This window comes from Manis pentadactyla, chromosome 16 (assembly GCF_030020395.1).
Source record: "Manis pentadactyla isolate mManPen7 chromosome 16, mManPen7.hap1, whole genome shotgun sequence".
In the NCBI taxonomy this organism is placed as follows: domain Eukaryota; kingdom Metazoa; phylum Chordata; class Mammalia; order Pholidota; family Manidae; genus Manis; species Manis pentadactyla.
Genome location: NC_080034.1, coordinates 53026946 through 53043991, shown reverse-complemented (window position 1 = coordinate 53043991; position 17046 = coordinate 53026946). Strand labels below are relative to the sequence as shown.

At 35.9% G+C, this 17046-nt stretch overlaps 2 protein-coding genes across 4 annotated transcripts in view; one reads left to right on the top strand and one right to left on the bottom strand.

Annotated features, from left to right (window-relative positions):
* Nucleotides 1–17046, bottom strand: part of LOC118922216 (bromodomain adjacent to zinc finger domain protein 2B-like) — a 107954-nt gene that overhangs the window by 51732 nt on the left and 39176 nt on the right. The window contains exons 3-8 of the mRNA XM_057493669.1: nt 16592–16684; nt 16415–16476; nt 13162–13227; nt 11462–11527; nt 4701–4766; nt 3007–3072 (exon numbers count right to left, since the gene is read on the bottom strand). Of these exons, the coding sequence (XP_057349652.1) occupies nt 3007–3072; nt 4701–4766; nt 11462–11527; nt 13162–13227; nt 16415–16476; nt 16592–16684 (419 nt within the window). The remainder of the gene's footprint in view (nt 1–3006; nt 3073–4700; nt 4767–11461; nt 11528–13161; nt 13228–16414; nt 16477–16591; nt 16685–17046) is intronic.
* LOC130681195 (enoyl-CoA delta isomerase 2-like) overlaps nt 1–17046 on the top strand; it is a 133494-nt gene that overhangs the window by 112273 nt on the left and 4175 nt on the right. The window lies entirely within an intron of this gene.

Here is a 17046-nt window from a genome sequence, read left to right as displayed (position 1 = left end):
AAAGATCAGAGAAGAAGTAAATAAAATTGAGAGGAATAAAATACAAAAAAAAAAATCAGTGCAACCAAGAGCTGGTTCTTTCAGACAATAAACAAAATGGATAAGCCTCTAGCCACACTTATTAAGAGAAAAAGAGAATCAACACACACCCACAGCATCGGAAACGAGAAAGGAAAAATCACCATGGACCCCATAGAAATACAAAGAATTATTAGAGAATACTGTGAAAACCTAAATGCTAACAAGCTGGAAATCCTAGAAGAAATGGGCTTAGAAAAATACAACCTTCCAAGACTGAACAAGGAAGAAACACAAAAATTAAACAAACCAATTACCAGCAAAGAAATTGAAGCGGTCATCAAAAAACTTCCCAGGAACAAAACCCCCGGGCCAGATGGATTTACTTCTGAATTTTATCAGACATACAGAGAAGACATAATACCCATTCTCCTTAAAGTTTTCCAAAAAATAGAAGAAGAGGAAATACTCCCAAACTGATTCAATGAAGCCAAAATCACGCTAATATCAAAACCAGGCAAAGACCCCACAAAAAAAGATTACACACAAGTATCTCTAATGAACGTAGATACAAAAATACTCAACAAAATACTAGCAAACCAAATTCAAAAATACATCACAACGATCATACACCATGATCAAGTAGGATTCATCCCAGGGATGCAGGGATGGTACAACATTCAAAAATCAACCAACATCATCCACCACATGAACAAAAAGGACAAACACCACGTGAGCATCTCCATAGATCCTGAAAAAGCATTCGACAAAATTCAACATCCATTCATGAGAAAAACTCTCAGCAAAATGGATATAGAGGGCAAGTACCTCAACATAATAAAGGCAATATATGACAAGCTCACAGCCAACATCATACATAATAGTGAAAAGCTGAAAGCTTTTCACCTGAGATCGGGAACAAGACAGGGATGCCCATTCTCCCAAATGCTATTCAACATAACACTGGAGGTCCTAGTAACGGCAATTACACAAAACAAAGAAATACAAGGAATCCAAACTGGTAAAAAAGAGGTTAAACTGTCACTATTGGCAAACGACATGATACTGTACAAAACAAAACCTAAAGACCCACTCCAAAACTACTAGATCTGATATTGCAATACAGCAAATTTGCAGGATACAAAATTAACACAGAGAAATCTGTGCCTTTCCTATACACTAACAATGAACTAATAGAGAAATCAGGAAAACAATTCCATTCACAACTGCTTCAAAAAGAATAAAATACCTAGGAATAAAGCTAAACAAGGAAGTGAAAGACTTTGAACCTGAAAACTATAAGACACTCTTAAGAGAGATTAAAGAGGACACTAGCAAATGGAAACTCATCCCATGCTCTTGGCTAGGAAGAATTAATATCATCAAAATGGCCATCCTGCCCAAAGCAACGTACAGATTCAATGCAATCCCTCTCAAATTACCAACAACATTGTTCAACGAACTGGAACAAATAGTTTAAAAATTCATATGGAAACACCAAAGACACCGAATAGCCAAAGCAATCCTCAGAAGGTAGAATAAACTGGGGGGAATCTCGCTCCCCAACTTCAAGCTCTACTACAAAGTCACAGTATTCAAAAACTGGACAACTACATGTAAGAGAATGGAACCAGATTATTGTCTAACCCCATACAAAAGAGGAAAATCAGAATGGATCAAAGATCTGATTGTAAGTCATGAAACCATAAAATTCCTTAAAGAAAACATAGGCAAAACTTTCTTGGACATAAACACGAGCAACTTCTTCATGAACATATCTCCCCGGGAAAGGGAAACAAAAGCAAAAATGAACAAGTGGGACTATATCAAGCTGAAAAGCTTCTGTACAGCAAAGGACACCATCATTAGAATAGGAAGGTATCCTACAGTATGGGAGAATATATTCATACATGACAGATCCAATAACAGGTTGACATCTAAAATATATAAAGAGGTCACACACATCAACAAAAAAAAGCGAATAATCCAATTAAAAAATGAGTAGAGGAGCTGAACAGACAGTTCGTCAAAGAAGAAATTCAGATGGCCAACAGACACATGAAAAGATGCTCCACATCGCTTGTGATCAGAGAAATGCAAATGAAAAGCACAATGACACATCACCTCACACCAGTAAGGATCGCCCCATCCAAAAGACAAACAACAAATGTTGGCGAGGTTGTGGAGAAAGGGGAATCCTCCTACACTGCTGGTGGGAATGTAAATTAATTCATCCATTGTGGAATGCAGTATGGATGTTCTTCATAAAGCTCAAAATAGACATACCATTTGACCCAGGAATTCCACTTCTGGGAATTTACCCTAAGAATGAAGAAGCCCAGTTTGAAAAAGACAGATGCACCCCTATGTTTATCGCAGCACTATTTACAATAGCCAAGAAATGGAAGCAACCTAAGTGTCCATCAATAGATGGATAGATAAAGACGAGGTGGTACATATACACAGTGGAGTATTATTCAGCCATAAGAACAAAACAAATCCTACCATTTGCAACAATATGGATGGATCTAGAGGGTATTACGCTCAGTGAAATAAGCCAGCCGGAGAAAGACAAGTGCCAAATGACTTCACTCATATGTGGACTACAAGAACAAAGAAAAACTGAAGGAACAAAACAGCAGCACAATCACAGAACCCAAGAATGGACTCACAGTTACCAAAAGGAAAGGGACTGGGAAGGATGGATGAAAAGGGAGGGATAAGGGCGGGGGAAAAATAAAGGGGCCTTACGATTAGCATGTATAATGTAGGGGGGGGGGCACGGGGAGGGCTGTGCAACTCAGAGAAGACAAGTAGTGATTCTACAACATCTTACTACGCTGATGAACAGTGACTGTAATGGGTTTTGTCAGGGGGACTTGGTGAAGGGGGAAGCCTAGTAAACATAATGTTCTTCATGTCATTTTGGATTAAGGATAACAAAATAAAATGAAAAAAGTAAAAACTCTCACTGTCCTCTAAATTTACCTGTTTTCGTTTCTCAGCGTCCAATAATTTGGCTTTTGCAGCTTCTTCCCTCTTTATCCTTTTAGCCTGTGCATATAAAATAGGTTTCAAAGTCTTGTAACAGCACCACTACAACCTGAATATAACCTCAGACTTGAAAATGGAGCTCCATGCCTCACAATGTACAAAACAATATGTAACATGTATGTAGACAATTACAGATTTCCGCTCAGTTTGTTAAATTTAACATACTAATAATATGATTTCTAATGTATAGATTATAATTAAGATATACATAAATATTCTTAAATTCGTAAGAGTATGTCAGGTTTTCTTCTTCAAACTCTGTAAAAAGTCTGAAATAATTTCAGTATTATTTTACCTTAAAACTTAATCACAGAAAAAATGATTTCATGGCATTTTTTGCTTTTTCTCTAATTTTTGAAAGTAAAACATGATCACTGTAACAAATTTAGAAAACGGGATAGAGTTTAGCGATAAAGGTTAAAGGACAAATAAGTAACATTTAAAAATGCACATGTCTACTTTATTTGAAGTTTCTTTCGTAATTCCAAAAATTTGAGATAAATCCATTACTTAAATAAATTAAATGAAACATTAAACCCGATTTAACCTACTGTGGTTAAATTCAAGGTTTTTTTCCCTAATATAGTGGAAACGTAACCTTTAATGAAGCACATTCTGAATATCAAGCTCATGCAATCAAATTTGAGCTTTGTAATCTTAAAGTCATTAACTAGTAGCAATTGCGAATGTACTTTAACATTTTCAATTTGGAGGGTTTTAAAATTAATTTGAAATGGTAAGGGAATATGTGTATATGTTTTTAGAAGGAAAAAACCTGTAACTGTGAAAACCTCAGCTAACCACCTTGCTCAGGAAATAAGCCAATTTTTATGGCAACACTTTCCTGAACAGCTAAGGGTTTGGGTTATAATTTTCAAAATTAAAAGGTTTATTTTGGACAAAAGTACTTTGGATAATTTTGAGACATATACACGTATGTACAGCTTAGACACAGTACACTTAACATAATTTGGCTTTTTCTTGAGGACTTGGGCAGTTATTCTTGACATCAGTTACTATACTACACAGTTTGATAACAGAAATGCCTTTCGGCCATTAAGGTGTTGAAAATTGCTTCCTATTTAACTACAAGATTACAGACTGTTGCTAGGCGTTGGAGTTTCTCTTTAGCCTATTTTCCCTTGCTGTCTTTTAGCTATTCCTTTTGCTGTTGCCAGCACGTCCTTGAGCCCTATTCTTTCAGCCCAGTTCTGTAAGAACTCAGAAAACAAACCTGGTTAAACTGTTTCCACATAGAACATTTACTTCTACTTTTGCCATGTTTCATTTCTAAATTAAAAGTAGGTATCTGACTCTAAGACTTAATGACGTTTTGAAAAGTAAAGAGCACGAGTTTTAGCGTATGATCTTTATGACTATATTGGCTACTGAGAAGTTTCCCCCTTTTTTTTCCTTTACTTATTTCCTGGATTTTTACTATTAGAATTAGATAAACTTGCTAAGTAAGGTTCAAAGAGGTCCTTATTCTACGCATTATGTTTACAGATAATTTGTGATGGACATGTTAATGTATATGAGTGAGAGAACATACTGATGAAATTTTCATTTTTCAGACTTTAAAATACATGACTATATTACTTTAATCTTATCAAATTTAAGAATTCTACCTCTAGAATTTGCTGGGCTCGAAGTTCTTTTTCCATTCTGATTTGTTGTATTCTCTTAATTCTTTCCTGTAGGAAAAATTATGACAATTTTAGATAATAAACTAAATATCTAGGTGGAAGGTATTTAAGTGGAATCAAATAACTAAAGATATAAGTACAGATTTACCAAAGGGTGCCCATGCTCAACATAAATTTTAATTATTTACCTTAACATTATATATATGCCACCTGTCTTAAATTGGTATCACTTTATAACGTCTCAAAACAATTTTAAAATACAAACGCTAAATAAGTATATAGAAACAACATAAACCAAGCTGATTATACTCAAGACTTTATAAATATATGCAAGTACAAGTAATATTCATTCGGAAATACATACTGGACAGACAAGTAGGATAAAACAGTCCATCAGGACTGTATATTACCATACCCACCTCTATTTCCAGATGCCAGTTGTACCTTTTGAAGCTATACTTTAATACATTTTTATTTCCTTTTTTCCATTGATGTAATTGATTCCCTGCAGGGATCCACTGCAGGATAATGAGATTTCTGGAATTTGGGTTGTGATTTTAGAAGACTGATCACATTCTATGATTTTACTGATTGTGATCCTAGGTTTTGATTATAGCTTGCCAAAAATAAAAAAACAAGCGTATCTTTTGTTTTATTTCCAAGTCTTACAGAAGGTTGCACTTGATCTACATTTGAAATATTTATTTAGATTAGAACTTGAGACCTAAGTATACTCTGAATTTAATCTTTAATCAAGTCTACAAAAGTCATTCATTATTCTCTTAAGCACAGAAATAGGTATAGAATCTTGGGCTTAACTCACCTAGTATAGAGCTTTGTTTTAATCTGAGTAACAGCCAGGCTACATCCACACCTACGAGAACCCAGTGCCTCGCGAAGGGGGTAAGATACAAGCCGCGGCCCAGGAGAACACGAGCACCCCTCACCCCAGCTCGAGGCGGGAGGAGAGGAGTCGGAGCGGGAGGGGTAGGGAGCCCAGGACTGCTAAATACCCAGCCCAAGCCTTCCGCCCCAGGAGTGCAGACACACAGCGTGTGGGGTGCTGGATGCTAGGGAAAAGGGACAGTAAAACCTGCAAGCTGTCCCCACAGCCAGCGCCCCTGGGACAAAGAAAAGCGAGTGCTTTTTGAAAGTCTTAAAGGGACAGGAGCCTCACAGCTGGACAGAACTACACAGGAGCAAGCAGCCCAGTAACTGGGAATCCTGGGGAACTCAGGCCACCATAACCCCTGGGTGGCACTACAGCTCGGAGGCCCCTCACGGTGATAAACAGCCTCCCTCCCATTTCCCCTCCAACATGGCACCGCCATAGGAGAACAGTAGCCTGAGGCCGGCCACTCCCACAGCAGCAGAGCAGAGCTTCCTGCACAACCGCCAGGCAAGAATAAGAAACACCGTCTGCGCGGAGTTTCCCAGCACAAGTCGCTAGGGGTCGCCGTTCTCCCAGGAGAGGAAGTCCACAAACCAGCAAGAAGGGACATTCTCCCATCCAACATAAACGTAAGCTCCCCACAACTACTTCTATCGCCAAGAAAAGACAGAAGAATTTGATACAGACCAGACTAACCCAGACATCCTCCCCTGAGAAGGAACCAGGGGAGATAGACCTAACCAATCTCCCTAAAAAAGAATTCAAAATAAAGGTCATAACCATGCTGACAGATCCTCAGAGAAATATGCAAGAGCTAAGGGATGAAGACCGGAAAGAGATTACAGAAATAAAACAAACTCTGGAAGGACTTAAGAGCAGACTGGATGAGTGGCAAGAGGCCGTTAATGGAATAGAAATCAGAGACAGAAACGCAGAGAAGCTGACACAGAGAGAAACAAAAGGAAGTCCAGGAATGAAAGAATATTAAGAGAACTCTGTGGCCAATCCAAATGGAAAAATATTCGCATTATAGGGGTACCAGAAGAAGAAGAGAGAGAAAAAGGGATAGAAAGTGTCCTTGAAGAAATAATTGCTGAAAACTTCCCAAAATTGGGGGAGGAAATAGGTGCTCAGACCACGGAAGCACTCACAACTCCCAACGTAAGGGACCCAAAGAGGACAACACCAAGACACATAATAATGAAAATTGCAAAGATCAAGGAGAAGGACAGAGTTTTAAAGGCAGCTAGAGAGAGGAAAAAGGTCACCTATAAAGGAAAACCCATCAGGCTATCATCAGACTTCTGAGCAGAAACCTTACAGGCCAGAAGAGAATGGCATGATATATTTAATGCAATGAAACAGAAGGGCCTTGAACCAAGAATACTCTATCCAGCACGATTATCATTTAAATTTGAAGGAAGGATTAAACAATTCCCAGACAAGCAAAAGTTGAGGGAGTTTACCTCCCACAAACAACCTTTACAGGGTATTATAGAGGGACAGCTCTAGATGGGAGCACTACCAAGGCTAAACAGATGTCACCAGAGAAAATAAAATCACAGCAAAGAAACCAGAACAACCAAATACTAACTAAAGGCAAAAAATAAAATCAACTACACACAAAACCAGTTAAAGGAAACACAAAAGACCACAGAATAAAACACACAACATATATAGAATGGAGGAGGAATAAGAAAGGAGAGAAAGAATCACCACACGGTGTCTATAATTGCTCAATAAGCAAGATAAGTAAGCCAGTAAGATACTAAAGAAGCTAACCTTGAACCTTTGGTAACCACAAATTGAAACCCTGCAATGGCAATAAGTACATATCTTTCAATAATCACCGTACATGTAAATAGACTCAATGCACCAATCAAATGACACAGAGTAAAAGAATGGATAAAAAACCAAGACCCATCTATTTGCTGCTTACAAGAGACCCACCTCAAACCCAAAGACATGCAGAGACAAAAAGTCAAGGGATGGAAAAAGATATTCCATGCAAACAACAGGGAGAAAAATGCAGGTGTGGCAGTACTAGTAGCAGACAAAATAGACTTAAAAACAAAGAAATTCACAAGAGATAAAGAAGGACATTACATAATGATAAAGGGGTCACTGCAACAAGGGGATATAACCATTATAAATATATATGCACCCAACACAGGAGGACCAGCATATGTGAAACAAATACCAACGGAACTACAAGGAGGAAATGGAATGCAATGCATTCATTTTGGGAGACTTCAACACACCACTCACTCCAAAGGATAGACCCACCACACAGAAAATAAGGACACAGAGGCACTGACCAACACATTAGAACACATGGACCTAATAGACATCTAGAGAACTCTACATCCAAAAGCAACAGGATACACATTCTTCTCAAGTGCACAGGGAATACTCTAAAGAATAGACGACAGACTAGGCCACAAGAGGAGCCTCAGTAAATTCAAAAAGACTGAAATTCTACCAAACAACATTTGAGACCACAAAGGAATAAAACTAGAAATAAATCATACAAAGAAAGCAAAAAGGCTCACAGGCACATGGAGGCTTAACAACATGCTCCTAAATAAACAATGGATCAACGACCAAATTAAAATAGAGATCAAGCAATATATGGAAACAATGACAACAACAACACAAAGCCCCAACATCTGTGGAACGCAGCAAAAGCACTCTTAACAGGAAAGTATATAGCAATCCAGGCATATTTAAAGAAGGAAGAACAATCCCAAATGAATAGTCTAATGTCACAATTATTTAAATTGGAGAGGGAGAACAAATGAGGCCTAAAGTCAGCAGAAGGAGGGACATAATAAAGATCAGAGAAGAAATTAATAAAATTGAGAAGAATAAAATAGAAAAAAAAATCGATGAAACCAAGAGGTGGTTCTTTGAGAAAATAAACAAAATAGATAAGCCTCTAGCCAGACTTATTAAGAGAAAAAGAAAATCAACACACATCAACAGAATCAGAAACGAGAAAGTAAAAATCAAGACATACCCCATAGAAATAAAAAGAATTATTAGAGAATGCTATGAAAACCTATATGCTAACAAACTGGAAAACCTAGAAGAAATGGACAACTTCTTAGAAAAATACAACCTTCCAAGACTAACCAAGGAAGAAACACAAAATCTAAACAAACCAATTGCCAGCAAAGAAATTGAAGCGGAAATCAGAAAATGAGCCAGGAACAAAACCCCCGGGCCTGATGGATTTACCTCCGAATTTTATCAGACATACAGAGAAGACATAATACCCTTTCTCCTTAAAGTTTTCCAAAAAATAGAAGAGGAGGGAATACTCCCAAACTCATTCTATTAAGCCAAAATCACCCTAAATACCAAAACCAGGGAAAGACCCCACCAAAAAAGAAAACTACAGACCAATATCCCTGATGAACGTAGATGCAAAAGTACTCAACAAAATATTAGCAAACCGAATTCAACAATACAGCAAAAGGATCATACACCATGACCAATTGGGATTCATCCCAGAGATGCAAGGATGGTATAACATTTGAAAATCCACCAACATCATCCACCACATAAACAAAAAGGACAAAAACCACATGACCATCTCCATAGATGCCGAAAAAGCATTCGACAAAATTCAACATCCATTCATGATAAAAACTCTCAGTAAAATGAGTATAGAGGGCAAGTACCTCAACATAATAAAGGCCATATATGATAAGCCCACAACCAACATTATACAGAATAGCGAGAAGCTGAAAGCTTTTCCTCTGAGATCGGGAACAAGACAGGGATGACCACTCTCCCCACTGTTATTCAACACAGTACTGGAGGTCCTAGCCACAGTAATTAGACAAAACAAAGAAATACAAGGAATCCAAATCCTTAAAGAAGTCAAACTGTCACTATTTGCAGATGACATGATATTGTATATAAAAAAACCCTAAAAACTCCACTCCAAAACTACTAGATCTTATATCAGAATACACCAAAGTTGCAGGATACAAAATTTGCACACAGAAATCTGTGCCTTTCCTATACACTAACAATGAACTAATAGAAAGACAAATCAGGAAACAATTCCATTCACAACTGCTTCAAAAAGAATAAAACACCTAGGAATAAACCTAACCAAGGAAGTGAAAGACCTATACCCTGAAAACTATAAGACACTCTTAGGAGAGATTAAAGAGGACACTAGCAAATGGAAACTCATCCCATGCTCTTGGCTAGGAAGAATTAAAATCTTCAAAATGGCCATCCTGCCCACACCAATATGCAGATTTGATGCAATCCCTATCAAATTACTGACAACTTTCCTCAACGAACTGGAACAAATAGTTCAAAAATTCATACAGAAAGATCAAAGACCCCGAATAGCCAAAGCAATCATGAGAAGGAAGAATTAAAAGTGGGGGAGGTCTCGCTCCACAACTTCAAGCTCTACTACAAAGCCACAGTATTCAAAAACTGGACAAATATATGCAAGGGAAAGAAACCGGATTATTGCCTACCCCCATACAAAAAAGTAAACTCAGAATGGATCAAAGATTTGCTTGCAAGTCATGAAACCATAAAACTCTTTAAAGAAAACATGGGCAAAACTTTCTTGGACATAAACATGAGCAACTTCTTCATGAACGTATCTCCCCGGGTAAGGGAAACAAAAGCAAAAATGAACAAGTGGGACTATATCAAGCTGAAAAGCCTCTGTACATCAAAGGATGCCATCATTAGAACAGAAAGGTACCCTACAGTATTGGAGAATATATTCATAAATGACAGATCCGATAAAGGGTTGACATCCAAAATATATAAAGAGCTCACGCACATCAACAAATAAAAAGTGAATTATCCAACTAAAATATGAGCAGAGGAGCTGAACAGACAGTTCTCCAAAGAAGAAATTCAGATGGCCAACAGACATATGAAAAGATGCTCCACATCGCTTGTCATCAGAGAAATGCAAATTAAAAGCACAACGAGATATCACCTCACCCAGTAAGGATCGCCACCATCCAAATGACAAACAACAATTGTTAGCGAGGTTGTAGAGAGAGGGGAAGCCTCCTACACTGCTGGTGGGAATGTAAATTACTTCGACCATTGTGGAATGCAGTATGGATGTTCTTCATAAAGCTCAAAATAGACATACCATTTGACCCAGGAATTCCACTTCTAGGAATTTACCCTAAGAATGCAGCAGCCCAGTTTGAAAAAGACACATCAACCCCTATGTTTATCACAGCACTATTTACAATAGCCAAGAAATGAAAGCAACCTAAGTGTCCATCAGTAGATGAATGGATAAAGAAGAGGTGGTACATGTACATAGTGGAGTATTATTCAGCCATAAGAACAAAACAAATCCTACCATTTGCAACAATATGGATGGATCTAGAGGTTATTATGCTCAGTGAAATAAGCCAGGTGGAGAAAGACAAGTCCCAAATGATTTCACCCATATGTGGAGTATAAGAACAAAGAAAAACTGAAGGAACAAAACAGCAGCACAATCGCAGAACCCAAGAATGGACTCACAGATACCAAAGGGAAAGGGACTGGGGAGGATGGGTGGGAAGGGAGGGATAAGGGCAGGGGAAAAATAAAGAGGGCATTACAATTAGCATGTATAATGTAGTGTGGGGGCCCGGGGAGGGCTGTGCAATGCAGGGAAGACAAGTGGTGATTCTACAACATCTTACTATGCTGATAGACAGTGACTGGAATGGGTTTTGTGGGGGGGGCTTGGTGAAGGAGGGAGCCTAGTAAACATAATGTTCTTCATGTCATTGTGGATTAAGGATAAAAAAATAAATAGAAAAAAGTAAGAACTCTGACTGTCCTCTACATTTACCTGTTTTCGTTTCTCAGCCTCCAAAAATTTGGCTTTTGCAGCTTCTTCCTTCTTTATCCTCTTAGCCTGTGCATATAAAATAGGTCTCAAAGTCATGCAACAGCACCACCACAACTTGAATATGACCTCAGACTTGAAAATGGAGCTCCATGCCTCGCAAGGTACAGAACAGTATGTAACATGTATGTAGACAATTAGAGATTTCCCCTCAGATTGTTACGTTTAACATACTAATTTCATTTCTAATGTATAGATTACACTTAAGATATACAAAATCGTAACAGTATGTCAGACTTTCTTCTTCAAACTCTGTAAAAATTCTGAAATAATTTGAGTGTTATTTTACCTTAAAACTTAATCACAGAAAAGTGATGTTATGTCATTAGTTGCTTGTTCTCTGATTTTTTAAAGTAAAACATGATCAGTGCAGAAAGTTCAGAAAAACAGGATAGATTTAACAATAAAGGTTAAAGGACAAATAAGTAACATTTTAAAATGCATGTGTCTACTTTATTTGAAGTTTCTTTTGTAATACTTAAATTTGAGATAAATCCATTACTTAAATAACTTAAATGAAACATTAAACCCGATTTAACCTACTGTGGTTAAATTCAAGGTTTTTTTCCCCTAATATAATGGAAACATAACTTTCATGAAGCGCATTGTGAATATTAAGCTCATGCTATCAAATTTGAGCTTTATAATCTTCAAGTCATTAACTAGTAGCTTCATAATTATCTAGTAGTAATTGCCAAAGTATTTTAATATTTTCAATTTGGAGGGTTTTAAAATTAATTTGAAATGGGTAAGGGAATATGTGTATATGTTTTTAGAAGGAAAAAACCTGTAACTGTGAAAACCTCAGCTAACTGCATTGCTCAGGGAATGAGCCAATTTTTATGGCAACAGTTTCCTGAACAGCTAAGGGTTTGGATTATAATAATTTTCAACATTAAAAAGCTTATTTTGGACAAAAGTACTTTGGATAATTTTGAGACATATACACTTACAGCTCAGATAGACACAGCACACTTAACATAATTTGGCTTTTTCTTGAGGACTTGGGCAGTTATTCTTGACATCAGTTACTATACTACACAGTTTGATAACAGAAATGCCTTTCGGCCATTAAGGTGTTGAAAATTGCTTCCTTTTTAACTACAAGATTACAGACTGTTGCTAGGCTTTGGAGTTTCTGTTTATCCTATTTTCCCTTGCTGTCTTTTAGCTATTCCTTTTGCTGTTGCCAGCATGTCCTTGAGCCCTATTCTTTCAGCCCAGTTCTGTCAGAACTCAGAAAACAAACCTGGTTAAACTGTTTCCACATTGAACATTTACTTCTACTTTTGCCATGTTTCATTTCTAAATTAGAAGCAGGTATCTGACTGTAAGACTTAATGACATTTTGAAAAGTAGAGGGCACGAGTTTTAGCGTATGATCTTTATGACTATATTGGCTATTGAGAGGTTTTCCCCTTTTTTTTCCTTTACTTATTTCCTGGATTTTTACTATTAGGATTAGATAAACTTGCCTAGTAAGGTTCAGAGAGGTCCTTATTCTACGCATTATGTTTACAGATAATTTGTGATGGACATGTTAATGTGTATGAGTGAGAGAACATACTGATAAAATTTTCATTTTTCAGACTTTAAAATACATGACTATATTACTTTAATCATATCAAATTTAAGAATTCTACCTCTAGAATTTGCTGGGCTCGAAGTTCTTTTTCCATTCTGATTTGTTGTATTCTCTTAATTCTTTCCTGTAGGAAAAATTATGACAATTTTAGATAATAAACTAAATATCTAGGTGGAAGGTATTTAAGTGGAATCAAATAATTAAAGAAAAAACTACAGATTTAACAAAGGTTGCCCATGCTGGATATAAATTTTAATTATTTACCTTAACATTATATATATGCCACCTGTCTTAAATTGGTATCACTTTATAAAATGTCTCAAAACAATTTTAAAATACAAACGCCACATAAGTATATAGAAACAACATAAACCAACCTGATTATACTCAAGTCTTTATAAATATTAGCAAGTACAAGTAATACTCATTCGGAAATAAATATTGGACAGACAAGTAGGATAAAACAGTCCATCAGGAAATCAGGACACCTAACGCTAGTCCTGAGTTACTGTCACTCATTGCATGAACTTGAACAAATAGAACTACTCTTGCATAAAATAGGGGAGGCACTTGCTCTTTTTCTCACTGTCACAATTAAATTAAAAACGCTTAAAAAAGTGCACAGTACATCACGATTGTACGAAGTGTTAACAATTGCCGTAACATGATAAATGACATTACTTTCAATAACTGCAGTAAGGAAAATACAGAAATAATTTCTAATAACTTATAAGTGGTGCTCACATTATCTAAATATAATGTAGTAGTTATTGTTTGAATTCAGCAATCTACATTTTGATAACGTTACATTTTCATTTTAAAAAATCATTGCATATGCTATAAGCACATCGTTAACAATTTTACATTCATAATTCCCTTTGAAAGTCCCATATTGGCACTGATGAGGATAGTTTTTAAAAAATACACCTAAATTGCCCTACTTGTAAATTGCAGCTTTCCTAGGATTTTCAGAGCCAACACATTTTATACTACTGTATATTACCATACCCACCCCTATTTCCAGATGCCAGTTGTACCTTTTGAAAGTATACTTTAATACATTTTTATTTCTCTTTTTGCATTGATGTTATTGATTCCCTGCAGGGATCCAGCGCAGGTTAATGAAATTTCTGGAATTTCTGTTGTGATTTTAGAAGACTGATCACATTCTATGATTTTGCTGATTGTGATCCTAGGTTTTGATTATAGCTCACCAAAAATAAATACAAGTGTATCTTTTGTTTTATTTCCAAGTCTTACAGAAGGTTGCACTTGATCCACATTTGAAATATTTATTTAGATTAGAACTTGAGACCTAAGTATACTCTGAATTTAATCTTTAATCAAGTCAACAGAAGTCATTCATTAATCTCTTAAGCACAGAAATAGGTATAGAACCTTGGACTTAACTCACCCAGTATAGAGCTTTGTTTTAGTCTGAGTGATTTATATAGATGTACATTGGTAGTACTTTCATTTGGAATATCAAAAATAAACATTATTTATAAATTATTACAATATGTGTTCACCTTATAATACTGAGTATACATGCAACGAACTGGGCATTTTATATAAAGTAGCTTATTGATCATTTAAAAAAATAACAATACAGGAGTTGAAATTATCTTCTTTTCACCTAAGAGAAAATGAAGGTCCTAGAAAATAAATATTTTGCCTATAGTCAAGCAGTGAGTGCAGAGCCCTGGTCAGTTCCCACTGCCTCTGCTCCTGCTTCATAACAAGGCCTCTGTACACTTCCGGAAAACTGCCTTGAGGACTGTCGGGTGGTATTTTTGGCCTACTAGGTAGAAAACATAATCTCGAGGATGAAAAGCACATGCTATTATTTTAATTATTTTATTCTAGATCTACTGCAACCTTTAAAATAGACTCTGCACGACTTTAATTTATTTTGCTGGAATTAGGAATAAGTCAGATGGTAATCTAAGACTAGTCTCAGATAAGCATCTTGATCAATGTCTAATATCAGTTCACTTGTATTACTGCTCCTGGAACCTTGGAAAATCAATTTTTTTTTTTGATGAGTAGCACACTATGTAGGCTTAGGTCACACAAAGCCTAATTTAAAATGCTAATGGAATACAACTGGTCTCAAGCCATTTGGAAATAGGATAAACTATTAAAAATTGTAACAGAAACAACAGTATTTCAGCTTCAAATGAACTTATTTTCACATATACTGTAGTAGGCAGTAAATATTTACAGTATTTTAATAAATATATTCATTACACTATGTATTTTAAAGTCAACCTTACAGTGTCTTTAGCAGTTACAATTAACAAAGAATTCAAGTTTACATTAAATTACAGTAAGAGCATACCAAAAATTTTGATGTTTTATATCTATCTTTTAGAAAGCAAGCATTTGCTTTTTTTCCAGTCACTGTGGTAGGCACTTTACATTCATTCAGTGTTCACACAATACAATTGTTTTTCTTTTACAGTGGAGGAAATCAAGGCTGAGAGGTTAACTAATTCATCTAAGGTCGTGAATTATTAAATAGGAGAGCCGATATTTAACTCTACAAATGACCTGCATGCGTGACTACAAATTCTAAATTCTCTCTCAATTCTACATCAACTCTAATCATACTACTTTAGTCAATACTGAAAGTATTTAAATGAATGTATTCATTACATTATTAGAGATAACCACAACAAAAACAAACCAAGCCATTATTTAGCAGCTTCTCTATATAACAACTGACTCAGAAATAACTACTTGCAGTTTAAAATTTTTAAAAGAATAGTACTTCCCCCCATTTCCTTTTTGCTTTAATAGTTAGATGAATATGTGGAGATAGGAGAGTAGTTTACACATTCCCATCTTAGAGGAAGTTGAGTATATTCCCATGTAGGCTTTATCTGTAAGAGTTAAAAAATTATTTCATCTGTCTATATTTAATTTTAAAAACTACACAGAGGAGAAGCACTGGATAAAACACTGGATATGCGAAAATAATGCTTTCTCATTTTGGGGGGATAATTTTTAAACATTCAGAAGCAATGGGACCAAATCTTCAAAGTTGTTCAAGAAGTTAATTTACATTCAGTCTATCAGGATACTAAAAGTACTTACATAATTGTATTGTTTGGTATCATTTCTTTAGAGACTTGGTTTAAAATTTAGGTGAATTTTAAATAAAGGAAGATGATAACTCTCTAAATAAGATATATAACAAGTATGAAAGTTATTTCATAAATCAAATAAGAATAATGTACATATACACATAAGTAAATCGACTCCCAAAGTACCACCTGTTATAAAACCAGTTCAGTGCATGAACATACCTGTTGTTTCATAATGTTTATCTGCTCTTTTTGCTGTCGCTTCTCCTCAGCAGCCATTATTGCTATGATGAAAAGCCAAAACACAGGTATCATCATAAAAGGAACAAAGAAGAGAAGCCTCCTGTGAACTCCCCAGTACTCACTCTTCAAGTTTATGTTTTCGTTTAACTCACTCACCTTGTTGTTTTTTAGCTTCTTTGGCAATGCGAGCCTGTTCCTGCTTTTGGAGTTTTCTCAAAAGCTTTATTTGTGCAGCTTGTCGGGCTTTTTCTGAAAAACACAAAATTTCAAGGAATACTTTTAACAACTTTACCTAACTGTAAACCAAAAAACAATTAACTATGTGAATGGCATCATGATAAAGGACATACTTTTTAAGAAAATTGTTTAAAGTTAGATACCGGTAGAAAAACGGTGTGGCAGAAAGTACCAATGCTTACTTCCTTTAGAAATTGCCCAACTTTTTCATCACATACAGCCCCATACACAGAAGCACACAAAAATGATGCTTTTCTTAATCCTCATCACAGAAGCTAATTTAAGTACATTTTTTTCCACATTTCACATAATCCCTGTTTAGGAGGAAAGTAGCTGCTAATAGGTAAAAAGAATGATTTAGCTTGTCTTACAAA